The sequence below is a fragment of the Schistocerca americana genome, chromosome X, assembly GCF_021461395.2.
Source record: "Schistocerca americana isolate TAMUIC-IGC-003095 chromosome X, iqSchAmer2.1, whole genome shotgun sequence".
In the NCBI taxonomy this organism is placed as follows: Eukaryota; Metazoa; Arthropoda; class Insecta; order Orthoptera; family Acrididae; genus Schistocerca; species Schistocerca americana.
Window position 1 is genome coordinate 402522302 of NC_060130.1, and position 15757 is coordinate 402538058.

At 38.6% G+C, this 15757-nt stretch overlaps 1 protein-coding gene across 2 annotated transcripts in view; it reads left to right on the forward strand.

The window, feature by feature from the left end:
* The window catches only part of LOC124555474 (protein inturned), a 263483-nt gene that overhangs the window by 219395 nt on the left and 28331 nt on the right, over positions 1-15757 (forward strand). For both annotated transcript variants that reach the window (XM_047129398.1, XM_047129399.1), the window contains exons 16-17: positions 4183-4322; positions 8004-8099. In XM_047129398.1, coding sequence (XP_046985354.1) covers positions 4183-4322; positions 8004-8099 — 236 coding nt within the window. The remainder of the gene's footprint in view (positions 1-4182; positions 4323-8003; positions 8100-15757) is intronic.

The following is a 15757-nucleotide window of genomic DNA, read 5'->3' on the forward strand; positions in this document are numbered from 1 at the left end:
ACGCAAATTGGGGTGGCACTTTTTTTTTTTGTTGCAGCAGAATCTTCTTACGAAATTTCAGTCACCAACTTTCTCCTCCAATTGTGAAAATTTTTGTTGGTACCCACCTAACTCAGAAGAGTGTTCCTGGAGCCACTCTGTAGCAATTCTGGATGTGTGGAGTGTCACATTGTCCTGCTGGAATTGCCCAAGTCTGTCGGAATGCACAATGAACATGAATGGATGCAGGTGATCAGACAGGATGCTTACATAGGTGTCACCTGTCAGAGCTGTATCTAGATGTATCAGGGGTCCCGTATCACTTCAACTACACATGCCCCATGCTATTACAGAGCTTCCACCAGCTTGTACAGTCACTTGCTGACATGCAGGGTCCATGGATTTATGAGGTAGCCTCCATACATACACATCCATCCACTCAATACGATTTGAAATGAGACTTGTCCAATCAGGCAACATGTATCCAGTCATCAACAGCCCATTGTCACCGTTGATGGGCCCAGGAATGGCATACAGCTTTGTGTTGTGCAGTAACCAAGGGTACATGAGTGAGCCTCTGGCTCCAAAACCCCTTTTGATGATGTTTTGTTGAATGGTTCATACACTGACACTTGTTGATGACACAGCATTGAAATGTGCAGAAGGGTTGCACTTCTGTCACAGTGAATGAATCTCTTCAACCGTCATTGGTCCAGTTCTTGCAGGATCTTTTTCTGGCAGCAGTGATGTCAGAGATTTGATGTTTTTCCGGATTCCTGATATTTACGATACACTCCTGAAAATGTCATATGGGAAAATCCCCACTTTATTGCTACTTCGGAGATGCTGTGCTCCATCACTCATGCACTGACTGTAACACCACATTCAAAGTCACGTAAATCGTGATAACCTGCAACTGTAACAGCAGTAACCATACTAACAATTGCACCAGACACTTGTCTAATACAGGGTGGTCCATTGATAGTGACTGGGCCAAGTATATCACGAAATAAGCATCAAACGAAAAAACTACAATGAACGAAACTCGTCTAGCTTGAAGGGGGAAATCAGATGGCGCTATGGTTGACCCGCTGTATGGCACTGCCATAGGTCAAACGGATATCAACTGCGTTTTTTAAAAATAGGAACCCTCATTTTTTTTAATTACATATTCGTGTAGTACGTAAAGAAATATGGATGTTTTAGTTGGACCACTTTTTTCGGTTTGTGATAGATGGCGCTGTAATAGTCACAAACGTATAAGTACGTGGTATCATGTAACATTCCGCCAGTGCAGATGGTATTTGCTTCGTGATATATTACCTGTGTTGAAATGGACCATTTACCAACTGCGGAAAAGGTCGATATCATGTTGATGTATAGCTATTGTGATCAAAATGCCCAATGGGTGTGTGCTATGTATGCTGCTCGGTATCCTGGACACATCATCCAAGTGTCCGGACCATTCGCCAGATAGTTACGTTATTTAAGGAAACAGGAAGTGTTCAGCCACATGTGAAATGTCAACCACGACCTGCAACAAATGATGATGCCCAAGTAGGTGTTTCAGCTGCTGTCACGGCTAATCTGCACATCAGTCCTGAACGCTTTCTCCAAAAGCTGTCTTGAGCAACTAATCCGCCAACTCACATGCAGTGGAAATATTTTAGTCCTCGTAGTTACAAATATTGCTGATCTTATAACACTGGCTGTATATAGAGAAAAGAATTAGTGATTATGTCATCACATCTATGATGGCTACTTAAGTTAAAAAATCTGTGAAGAATGCTAGAAGAGTTTTTTATGCTGGAAAGAGCAGAAAAAAAAATTGTTAGCATTCTACTTAGAGAATGAGTGGACGTCATTTAGTTTTGGACATACAGGAATTATGGGCAAGATTTTTTAAAAAAAAAGGAAAGGAAAAAGAAAGAAAAGCACTGTCCAAACAAGCCTTGAAGGTCAAACTATGCTGACCGGCTGCCATGTCATCCTCAGCCCTTAGGTGTCACTGGATGCAGATAGAGAGAGCCATGTGGTCAACACATCGCTCTCCCAGCCATTGTCAGGTTTCGTGACCAGTGCCGCTACTTCACAGTCGAGTAGCTCCTCAGTTGGCCTCACAAGGGCTGAGTCCACCCCGCTTGTCAACAGCACTCAGTTGACCCGGATGGTGGCCCATCCAAGTGCTAGCCAAGTGCGACAGTGCCTAACTTTGGTGATCTGACAGGAACCGGTGTTACCACTGCAGCAAGTCATTGGCAGGCAAAGTTTAAACTGATTGTTAAGTTAATCGTGCTCTGGATATGTTTGCACTGGGTAAGTGGATTAAGAACAGAAAAGACCCAATGTCGTTTTAGTATCTGCACAGGCATGACAACATCGCTACTGTACACTGTCAGCATGGGTACTTCACGGGCTGACAGTGAGCTGATAACATGGGAACACTACACCATGAGAGGAAATGAACTTGCCATGTGAGTCAATCTACAGAAAGTAGAGGCATGCCCCTATGCCCATACTGAGTGACACATGTGCCTTCCATGGCAGGTTTCTGAAATGCTCCACTGCTCTACCCAGCCACCCCATGTGCCTCCATCATGATGTCAGCTGGCTGGATACTAAAGTAGTTTAATTACAAAATTCCGAAAATGCTGAGAAAATGGAGACTGTTGTATTCACAGTCCAAAAAAGAATACCAAAATGCCAGTAGGCAGAAGTTAGTAGAAATTCATGCATCCATAAAAAGGCTGATGCATGAAGCATACAATCACCACCAGCATCATGTGTTAGCTACAGATCTTGCCATCAGCTGTAGAAAATTCTGGTCACATGTAAAATCACTAACTGAATCAAAGGCTTCTATTCAGTCACTTTCAAATCAGGCTGGCATGGCAAATGAAGGCAGCAAAATGAAAGCTGAAGTTTTCAATCTTGCATTTAAAAAATAATTTGTGTAGGAGAATCATATAGACATACCATAATTCAACCACCACACAAACTGCTGTATGGAGAACATAAAACAAAGGCATATGATATCCTGTGAAGCATGGATGAAGGGCAACAGGAAGATTCCACATTCATAGATTTTCAGAAAGCATTTGACAGAGTGCACTGTCAATGAAGTTACAAGCATATGGAATGGGTTCACAGATACATGAGTGGCTTGCAAAAATTTTAAGTAATAGAATCCAGTACATTACTTTGGATGACGAGTGTTCACCAGAAACAAAGGTATTGTCAGGAGTTCTCCAGGGAAGAGTAATAAGGTTGCTTTTGTTGTCTAAGTATGTAAATGATCTGCAGCGTTCTGTGATTGTTTGCTGATTACGCTATAATGTACTGGAAAGTGTGCCTCTGAATGGCTATAGGAGGATACGAGATGACTTTGAGAGAGTTCTATTTCATGTGGTGAATGGCAGCTTTCTTTAAATGTGGGAAAATGTAACTCAATGAAGGTGAGTAGGATAAGCAGTCCTGTAGTGTTTGATTACAGTATCAGTAGTGTGCTGCGTGACACAGTGATGGCTTGTAAATATATAGGCATAATGTTGCAAAGTGACATGAAATGGAACATGCACGTAAGGTCAGTTGTAGGGAAGGCAAATGCTTGTCTTTGGTTTAGTGGGTTAAGTCTCTATAAAGGAGACTGTGTACAGAAGACTCGTGCAACCCATTCTTGAATACTGCTCAGGTGTTTGGGATCCCCACCATGTAGGATTAAAGAAAGAAATTGAAGAAATTCATAGGCTTGCTGCTATATTTTTTCCTTTAGGTTTGATCAGCATGCAGGTATTATGGGAATGTTGCGTGAACTCCAATGGGAATCCCCGGAGGGATAAGATATTCTTTTCACAAAACACAATTGAGAAAGTTTAGAGAACTGGTATTTGCAGCAAACTGCAGAACAACCCTACTGCAAGCAACATACGTATCATATCATTTAAGGACAATGAAGACAAGATAAGAGAAATCAGGGTTCAAATGTAAGTATATAGACATCATTTTTTCCTCACTCCATGTGTGAAAGGAACGGCAAAGGGAATGACTAACAGCTGTACAGCATACCCTCCACTATGCATCGTATGGTGACTTGTGGGGTAGGTACGTAGGTGTGGGTATAAAAAGTTACCCATATATCAGCACATTATTATTGTAGAGTTTTATTCTTGATGCTAATCAAATAAATTTACTTTTTTTTTTAAGGTTATCTGCAAATTGCCGTCCACAAATTACAACACCGGATGTATTGCTGTCTAATAAAGCCTCTCGAAAAGCAGAGAACTTCCTTGGTTTTGTCAAGCAGCTAGATTCTTTGACACCAACAAAAGCATCATCAGTAACAGGTAAGAATTTCACATGGTGGAGTTATATTTTTTCCCATTAAGTTACCAGCAGTCATGTTCATTTTACACACAACTTTGCTCATATATTATGATCATGTGTGATGATTAAGCTGGATTATTTCACTTGGTATCATGTCTCTGATATGTATCCACAGACTTTATTTGCAGGTGGCTTAAGTATATGGCATGTATAAAAGGTGTTTATAAAGTTTCTACAAAGAAAGTATGTAAGAAGAGATTAATATCAAGTTATGTATGTTTATTAGTTTTTCTCAACATAAAATCTGATCAAGGTTGTGTGTTTACGAGGTGTGTGAGAAAAGTAATGAGTCTGATGTTTCATGTACGAAAGTTGTTATTTTTTATTTTATTTTATTTTATTTTCAAAAAACAATATTGTTCCCTTCAAAGTAGTACCCTTTGGCACCTATACATGTGTGGAGTCATTGTTCCCATACTTGGCAGCAGGGCTGCAAGGGTTCAACTGGTAGAGCCTGTAACAAGTTAGTCACATTCTTTTGAATGTTCTCCAGAGTCCCAAAATAATGTCCTTTTAAGACAGTTTTCAATTTCAAGAAAAGAAAATAGTCACATGGACTCAGATCAGGTGAATAGGGTGGCTGTGGAACAATAGGAATGCCTTTTGAGGTCAAAAATTCCATGATGGGGGTGGCCATGTGACATGAGTCTGTTTCATGATGCAGCATTCACTTGTCTGCATGTCCAGTCTCACTCAGTTCACCCATTCCTGAGCCTTTCAAGGCATCTTTTTAAAACACTCAGTTGACAGTCTGTTCTGGAAGAACAAATTCTTTGTGAAAAATACAGCAAATCAGCATTGTTTTGATCTTTGATTTGCTCATTTGATCTTTTTTTTGGTCAAGGAGATGTCTTAGTGAGCCATTCCTTGCTCTGTCACTTTGTCTCGAAATCATACTCAAAAATCCATTATTTATCATCTGTGACCACACAACTGAACCATTCGTGGTCATTGGCAATCCTCTCAAGAATTTCAACACATCTCTTCGATTGTTCTTCTGCTCAGTTGTGAGGTTTTTTCAGCACCATTTTGGCATAGACCTTTTGCATGTGCATATCTTTGCACAAAATTTGATGTATGGTGAAGGAGTTTAAATTTACAAAGTCCTTTTTACCTTATTGTTAAATGTGGGTCTCATCTCACAAGAGCATGCACATGTTTGATGTTTTCATTGGGATGTGTGCTCTTGATAGGGAATGTTGCCCCTTAGGCCTGTTTCAGCTTTTCAGAGGTCCTGCTCACTGATTCGTCAAGTTTAACACAAAACTTGATAGCATAACGTTGCTCTCAAGTCCGCTGTTCCATTATCATAACACACAACAAAAACACAGTTTCACTGATGAATCTCTCAAAAGTTATGTGGTGGCTGTATGAAGCTGAAACTCTGACTGAACATCTGGAAGAGATGAACACACGGTCTACACAAGTAGGCCAGCCATTGTGGCTGAGCGGTTCTAGGCATTTCAGTCTGGAACCGCGCGACTGCTACGGTCGCAGGTTCAAATCCTGCCCCGGGCATGGATGTGTGTGATGTCCTTGGGTTAGTTAGGTTTAAGTAGTTGTAAGTTCTAGGTGACTGATGACCTCAGATGTGAAGTCCCATAGTGCTCAGAGCCATTTGAACCATTCTACACAAGTAGAACAACACAGCATTGCCATATTACTCGCAGTGTCCTCAGTCTCATCAATTTTCTCACACACCTCATATTATGTGGTTAAACTACTAATGGATGACACCAAAGATTCCATTTGCATAAAGGCTGTCTGCTTCTCCCACAGAAATAGCCTGCCATTCCACAGTGTGTTTTTACTTGTATGGGATACACAGTGAAAACCCATTTTCAATTTTTACAATACCCTATATGTTGGTGAATTCTTTCTATGCAAAATCAGCAGTTCGTCACAAATTTACGTTTTCAGTTTTTCTTGTAAATGTAAGTACTAAATCACAGTATTAGTCCTCACATGCCTGAAACATTAGCAATCACCTTAGTTTATTCCACAGAGCTGTCACTGACCTCTAGCGGAAACTACAGGCACAAATACTGCAGACATGATTTCATAGCTTATGAAGTCACTGACATATTCACATCGTTTCTAGTTGAGATGTGAACCTTATTAAAATCTGCAGAAATTTCTCCCCAATGTTATGCATGGGAATGGTGAAGGTTTTTGTCTTTCACACTACCATTGGAGTTCTGTGATAACCATTGCTGTGGGTTAATGATACAGCACAAGTTTTACTAGTTATGATGTTAATAAAGCTGTGACACTAATTTGTCATTAAACAGAGAAACTCAGAACTGTTTTGAAGATATTTTTTAACAATGCAAACTTTTTTCCTTTGAGATGGAAAGAGAATGCGGTAATCAATTTCTTATAAGAAAGATCATAAAGATTTTAGAGTAGTTAGTAGATGATATCTTGTGCTGCTTGTAAATTTAGATCAGTCACCCACATCTCACAAATGTTGCCTTCTGCAAGGCAGCACATATGCTATTTTTGCTTCTGGTGATATCTTTGTATTGAGAACAGCGTACTTCATTCTGTTTTCCAGTAATTCCTTAGACAATTCACATACTTGGTCTTATATTGTGTAAGCATATATTTTGTGTGGTAGGGGGTGATGTGGAATACTGTTAAAGATTTCATGAAGTTCAGAATCATTTTGTCAAGTAGAGTTCTGATATATTAACCCTTCTGAATGTTGTAGATAACAAGGGAAACGAGTTTCACGTATTCAACTACAATCAAAGCTCGATTTCCTTCCTATTTATCAATGTCCCATATTTTTATATCCATTGGAGATGAGGTATATGGAACCTTTAACTAGGTATTTGCTCTCATACTTGTTATCTTCTCCTCTCTAGAAGATTTATGTACCAAATGTTGGAGAATGTAACTCACTTCCAGGTGTGACAGAAGTATGATTGAGGTAACAATAATATTATAAGAAATAAGACACCTGATTTTTTTAGAGCTGTTGCTTACAAATATAATGAATTTCCACACACAACATTTTTATTTTTGAATGTGTGCTAGATGTTTTATTAAATCATTGTTAGCTTTTGATTAGTATAAAATTGTTCACTAATATTTTTTTATGTATGCAACTGATATTCCCACTATTAGTTAGTACATTGTGATGCAGTGAAATGGAATGATTTGTGAGCAGCAGATAATTACAGTACCAACTCTATCTGACTGAAAAGCATATACATGATTTAATATGAATGAAACTTATTAATAAAACTGAAATCTGTTCATTTCATTTAGATGATGTCTATAAGATTTCAAACCTTGATTGTGCACCTTTGCTGTAGTCAGAGAGTGAAAGATTCCAAAATACTATGTACCATTTCCAGCAAACTACTATCAGTTATGAGAGTGTAGACATGTAAGATCACTGCCTCTTACTCTCATAAGCCTGCCACCACATGGACTATCCATTCCATAAATCTTCCCATTTCACTGCTCCACCCTCCTGTTGTGAAATCAGTTCTTTATTAAATTGTAACATCACATGCTATTCATTGTCTGTGCCAATTAAGGTACACATAGAAATACAGCTTTGCTTAAAGTATATCTGTCTTATTGGTACTCATAATTATTGATGCTCTAAATTAAATCATGTTGATTAGGTAACAGTTTTGTATTATCGAAGAAGCAGCCAGAAGTGACATCGATCTTAAAAAGGCGAAGCAGTCCAGACAAATGTTATGGGTACATGTCTTCAGGTGCGTTTTTGTGAAATAATATGAAATAAAATGAGAAAATATTATAAAGAAACAAATTTAGCCACATGAAGAATGCATGCTATTTTATGTATATCATATAATAATATAGAACTTGAAAGCAGCTCTAAAATTAATGACACAGCATAATTGCATATGGTACTAGTTTCAAGTTCTTTGTCATTACACCTCTGAGACTTCATGAGCTTTTTAAGGTGCTGTACAGTCGACAAGCTAAAGTACTGTAGTCATGTGTGTGTATTGTACCAAATTACTTCGAAATTTTGGCTTGTATAGCATCTTGTAATCAGTCTGTATAGCAGTACAAAGAATATTTGGCTCTGGAAAAGTGAAAATAACATATTGGAAACACCCTATGAGACATGAGAATAGCAGACTACACGAGTAGAGAATACCAGGATCAATTTTAAATTATGGGTCTTACAATGAGATGAAGAAATAATGTGTGTATATGTTTCACCCAGAGTACAAATACAGTTATGACTGCACAGCCAGCAGCATGTTCATCTTTCCTTCTAATAGGATGAATAGAGAAATCTGGAAAAAAATTAAAAATTGATGATTTAAAAAATCCACAGTAAAAGCTACATTACTTTTTTAAAAAAATAATTTCGATAGACCATCTCTTCATTCTTCCAAACATGTCTTCAAGGCATTTCTTCCCTGTGTCATCTGACAACTAAATATAGTCATCATACCATATCAGTGAGACCAATTCATTCATAGAAAATTCCAGTAGAGTATCTGTTTGAGGTAAGAAATCAATCTCACATAACTTACTGCAGATGCCAGGGTAAATTTTTTACTAGCAGTCATGTTGAAAGAATCAGCTCATGAAAGTCAGTCTAGGATATATGATTTTAACACATCTGCATCATGAGGTAGCCATTTGTCTTAATATCTTTCCCTCATAGATATATTTTCTTTTTTCCACATTCCCATAAAATAAAGAAAACAGACATCAAGAGTGTAGTAGCGCACGCTCTGTTCTCCACTACATACACCGTATGGTGGCTTTTGGATTATAAAGGTAGATGTGTGACACACAAAAGCAGGTTGGGGCTTGTTCACCTGGGACGTTGCATTGCAAAACTCTCCTAATACATGTTGTATTGGAAAAACTAATAGACATTAGAGGGTGGGGGAACTGAACATAAACAATGAGAGAGCTCCATCTCCACATGTGGCATACATTAGATTAGATTAGATTTACTTTCATTCCAATTGATCCGTAGTGAGGAGGTCCTCCAGGATGTGGAACATGTCAGAAAAACAACAATACATGACAAATATTTAAACTAAAACAAATAAGCTAATGTACCATTCCACAGGTCCCAAGTGGAATGATCGTCATTTTTTAATGAACACTAAGAGTCATTTTACAAATACTATTGCACTGAATTTAAAATAAAAAAGTTTTATATTTATTTATAAGGTAAGAAACATGTAATACAACTACTGTAATACTTATTTACAATGAACACATTACTGCACTGAAATGGTGCAGAAGTTAGATTATACTTACACACACACACACACACACACACACACACACACACAAATTTTCAGTGAACACATTACTGCACTGAAATTGTGCAGAAGTTATGTTGTACTTATATACAAATCAGTTGGTTTTCCTCAGAAATTCATCAATGGAGTAGAAGGAGTTGGCCACCAATAAATCCTTTAGGCTTCTCTTAAACTGAATTTCATTGGTTGTTAAGCTTTTTATGGCTGCTGGCAAGTTATTGAAAATGTGTGTTCCTGAATAATGCACACCTTTTTGTACAAGACTAAGTGACTTTAAATCCTTGTGAAGATTATTCTTATTTCTAGTATTGATTCCATGAATTGAGCTGTTGGTTTGAAAAAGTGATATATTTTTAATGACAAATTTCATTAAGGAATAAATATATTGGGAAGCTGTAGTTAGTATCCCTAGTTCCCTAAACAGGCCTCTGCAGGATGTTCTTGAGTTCACACCACATATAATTCTTACTGCACGTTTTTGTGCCCGGAAAACTTTAGCTTGGCTTGATGAATTACCCCAGAAAATAATCCCATATGACATTATGGAATGAAAGTAAGCATAGTATGCCAGCTTTTTCATTTTTATATCCCCTATGTCTGACAAAATTCGCATTGCAAACAGAGATTTGTTAAGACGCTTCAGCAGTTCTGTGGTGTGCTCCTCCCAGTTGAATTTATTATCAAGCTGTAATCCCAAGAATTTAACACCGTCCACTTCTTCTATCTTCTTATCATCATATGTTAGACATATACTCTTGGGACACCCCTTACAAGTTCTGAACTGCATGTAGTGTGTTTTTTCAAAGTTTAGTGACAAAGAATTGGCTAGGAACCAGTGATTAATGTCTACAAATATTTTATTGGCTGATCTTTCTAAGACTACACTTGATTTGCTATTTATTGCAATGTTTGTATCATCAGCAAACAAAACAAACTTGGCATCTGGTAATGTTACTGATGAAAGGTCATTGATATACACAAGAAAAAGTAAGGGCCCCAAAATGGAACCTTGTGGGACCCCACATGTAATTAGTTCCCAGTTGGATGATGCCTGATAGCTTGATACATGTCTCTTTCCTAATAACACCCTTTGTTTCCTGCCAGAGATATAAGATTTGAACCATTTTGCAGCATTTCCTGTTACACTATAATATTCTAGTTTACTTAAAAGGATATTGTGATTTACACAGTCAAATGCCTTTGACAGATCACAAAATATACCAGTTGCCTGCAATTTTTTGTCTAATGAATTAAGTACATTTTCACTGTAAGTGTAGATAGCCTTCTCAATATCAGAACCTTTTAGAAATCCAAACTGTGACTTTGACAGTATGTTATTTGAGATAAGATGGTTATAAAGACGACTGTACATTACTTTTTCGAAAATTTTTGAGAATGCTGGCAACAGTGAAATTGGACGGAAATTTGATGCTATTTCTTTATCTCCCTTCTTAAACAGTGGCTTAACTTCAGCATATTTCAGCCATTCGGGAAATATTCCACTGATAAACGACTGGTTACACAGATAGCTTAATATGTTACTTAGCTCAGAATCACATTCTTTAATTAACTTTGTTGATATTTCATCATACCCACTAGATGTTTTTGATTTTAAAGATTTTATGATGGACATTATTTCTGTTGGGGTAGTGAGGGTCAAATTCATATTATGGAAGTTACTTGAAATGTCTGGTCTAAGGTAATCCATAGCAGCATCTACCGAACCTGACAACCCCATCTTTTCAGTAACAGTTATAAAATGTTTGTTAAAAAGTTCTGCAACACTATACACATCTGTCACCAATGCATCATTTACTCTTAATGCTATTTGTTCCTCTTCATGTCTGGTTCTACCGGTCTCCTCCTTCACTATATCCCATATTGTCTTTATTTTGTTATCTGATATGACTATCTTTTCCTTGTAATATATTTGCTTTGACATCCGTATTACAGTCTTTAATATTTTGCAGTATTTCTTATAATGTGCTATAGCATCAACATTGGAAATGTTTCGGATTGACAGATACAGTTTTCTTTTTGTTTCACAAGATACCCCTATTCCTCGAGTAATCCATGGCTTCTTTGTAGACTTTGCTCTAACCTTGGTAAGTTTTGGGGGAAAGCAGTGTTCAAATAAGATAAGCACTTTATTAGCAAAAATGTTATATTTTTCATTCATGCCATGAGCACTGTAAACATCAGTCCAGTGAATGTCTCTGAGGAGTGTCCTAAAATAATCAATTTTTGGCTTACTGATTACCCTCTTGAGCTCAGATTTAACAGATTTTATATCCTGTTCAGTATTAACATTTAACAGAAGGAACTGCATGTCATGGTCTGAGAGGCCATTGACCATTGGTTTTGTAATATAATTTTGTTCATTTGACTTTTCTATAAAGATATTATCAATGGCTGTTTGTGAGCAAGTGGTTATCCTAGTGGGGAACTTTACTGTGGGAATTAAGTTGAATGATAGTGTTACTAACTCAAATAGGTTCTTATTGGGAGAGTCTTTAAGGAAATCTACATTGAAATCACCAGCAACCACTATTTCTTTGTTTTTGGTTGTTAAATGGGCCAGTACAGCTTCAAGGTGGTTTACAAACAGATTAAAGTTACCTGCAGGTGCTCGATATACACTTAATATTATGAAAGATTTTTTGTGAAAATCTAATTCTGTTGCACATGCTTCCATATGCTGTTCTAGGCAAAATTTATGAATGTCTATGTTCTTAAATTTATGACAGTTCCTGATGAATGTGGCAACTCCTCCTTTCTCCATTTCTGATCTACAATAGTGAGATGCTAACCTAAACCCTGTAACACTTAAAAGTTCTATACCAGTGGTCACATGATGTTCAGAGAGGCAGATTATGTCAGCTGGGTTTGAAGACTCTAATTCATCTATGCAGATAGTTAATTCATTAATTTTATTTCTCAGTCCTCGAATATTTTGATGCAATAAAGATAGCTGACATTTCACATTGACTGACTTAAAATTGGATGGAGTTAAAATATCTGCTGACAGTTGAAAATTCTTAACCAATGGCTGTTTATGTTGATGTAATAAGCTGGAATTATGTTTTTTGATTTCTTTCTCAAACTGAAGGTTTGTCTCAGTTCTAACCTCTCTTAAAATTTGTTTTCTTTCTGTCCTCCCTACCCTAAAAAAGGGTCTTTTCTGAATCCTATAACCACTGGTATTTTACCACTCATGACAGTGCCTCCCCCCTTTAACTTTCCTGCTATTTCCCCAGCCAATTTACCCTTCCCCTTCCTGTTGAGGTGAAGGCCATGCCTAGTATAATCCCACCTACTGACAGAATCAACATGAACCACACCAATGTGTGACCCCGCACCCGACATGAGCAGCCGTTCCAGCTCCAAATTAACTCTCTTGACAGAAGAGTTCAAATGAGGTCGGTCATGGCGCCCAAGAACAGATACAAACTCAACACTGGTATGCCTCGATGCTGATGCAATCTTCGCCAGGTCACACTCTATGCTGTACCCAGGATCTCTGTCAATACTGTTACCTGCCCCACCCACTATAACCACGGTGTCTTCCTTAGTGAAATCTTTGCAAAGTGATCCTAAATCCTCTGTCACCTGCTCCAGACCAGCACTAGGTTTAAAAAAATTGGTGACCTGGTATTCTGATCCTAGTTCATCCTGCAAGAGTTGGCCAACACCTCTTCCATGGGAACTACCTAACAACAACACTTTCTTTCTCTTTACTGATTTCCCTACATTCTTACTTTTCAATTTGCTGCTGAAAGTTTGTTGTGCCCTGTCTACACCTGTAACTGCTTGAGGCTCACCAGCTTCTAACTGAAGCAACAGGTCAAATCTATTTTCCACATTCACCATAAAGCTGTCAGACAAAGTTCTAGGCCTGTTCCTCCTGTTGCCTGTTGCCACTTCCCATCTCTCTTTACCCTTCTCCCTCCTTAACCTGTCAAGATCTCCCCTGGCCTTGTCTAACTCAGCCTGAAGGGCAGCAATTTTCCCCTCCTGTTCCAGTATCTTCCTATCTCTACTACAAATCCTACAAAACCACTGATGAGTCTCATTTACTTCCCCTATTCCCACGCCACTACAGTCACCCACATGGAAAAAACTACAGCACCCATCACACCAAAGCCCCGACCTAACAATTCTACGGCAAGTCAAGCACTTTTCACTCATGATAAACGTAATAATTTATTAAGAATAAGTCAGTTAAATTACAGATAAACACGAAAATATGGTTACACAAATTTGGCCTATACGCAACTGTGTGTAAACAAAAACAAAAGTGCAAAGTTTCTGAAACAACAAGTTAAACTTTACGCTACTTTCCGGAAATGCTAGTTAAATAATGAAGAGGTACGCTAAGTTAAATTGCTGGAGAGAGCAAGGAACAACTAAACGAAATTCTATAGATTTGCTGCAGCAGAACGTAAACAGAAAATACGACTGTACGGTCTTTTCGCGTTTTCTGCTATATTACGTAATGAGAAATGAAACCTTTAATGGTACACTTAAACGGCACACTAATACACTTATTTACCACGTAATCAGTACTAATCTATGTGTTTTATAATCTAAAATAACTTATCTTTACGAGAACACCAAACCTCGCGCTAGTCCTTCCAATACAGTGTTTTCAAACCAGGCAACATTCATTCACAAAGTCTGTATTCATGAGATTCCTACTTAATGGATAAAATAATGGGGAAAGCTCTGTCTTACAGTGCTGCGACAGACAAAATCTTGGGATTCAGTTATTTGAACATGTTTGACAGGTCATAACAGGAAGGGCACTAATGAGGAAGAAATCATTGTGTGAAATTCTGTCACAAAATACACTGCCTGACAAAAAAAACTGATGCACTCAGAAGACGTGGTCAGATCTCAGTATAGCTATACACACACACACACACACACACACACACCACTGGTGCATATGTACATGATTAATAGCTGCAAGACTCTGTAACACGTAGAACTGCCAGCAGAATGCACTACTGTTGCTGATTGTTATGTTGTTACCAGGCCTGGTAGGGTGTTCACTGATTAGCCAGAACATTATGACAACCAACCTACTATTGATATAAACTTATTCAGGCAATAGCAGCAGCATCTGGCAAGGAATGACTGATAGTCAGACACACACACGGTACATCTAATGTCATTGCTGTCTGTGGGTAGAATGGGGAATGTGCATGATGTATCTGAGTTTGACCGAGAGCAGATTGTGATGACCCAGAGGCTTGGCATGAACATTTCAGAAACTGCATGTATTGTCAGGTGTTTGAGGAGCACTGTGGTGAGTGTGGCAAAACCAAGGTGAAACTATGTCCTGACATCTTGGGTTTGGGAAGCCACCCCTCGGTACAGGTGTCAGATGTCGTAGGCTGGGCATACTGGTAAAACATGACAGGTGGTGAACTGTAGTGGAACTAACATCACATTTCAGTGCTGGGCAGAGTACAACTGTGTCTGGAAACACAGCGCACCGAACACTCCTAATGATGGACCTTCCCATCTGGTGACCCATCCATGTGCCAATATTAATATCATGACATCAGCAGCTACGCTTGAAATGGGCATGAGACCAATTGGCACTGGATGTTGGCTCTGTGGCAGAGTGTTGCATGGTCTGATGAATCCAGATACCTTCCTCATCATGCTGATGGGAAGGCACGAATCTGTCATCTTCCAGGGGAATAACTCCTTGACACCTGTACTGCAGGACGGAGACAAGCTGGTAGTGGCTGCATTATGCTCTGGGCAACATTCACAGGGGGATACATGGGTCCAGTGCAGCTCATGCAAGGCACCACGACCACCAAGGAGTATCATACACTTGTTGCAGACCATGTACACCCTTTCATGATGATCATGTTTACTGACAGCACTGGGCATTTTTCAGCAACAAAAAGTGCCATGTCGTAAGGCGAGGTGTGTGATGGAGTGGTTCAAGGAACATAGTGGTGAGTTACAGTTGATGTACTCGGCCCCCAACTCACCAGATCTGAACCCAATTGAACACATCTGGGATTAACTGAACATGGCATCAGAGCTCATCAACCCCATCGCTGGAATTTACTTGAATTAGGTGACTT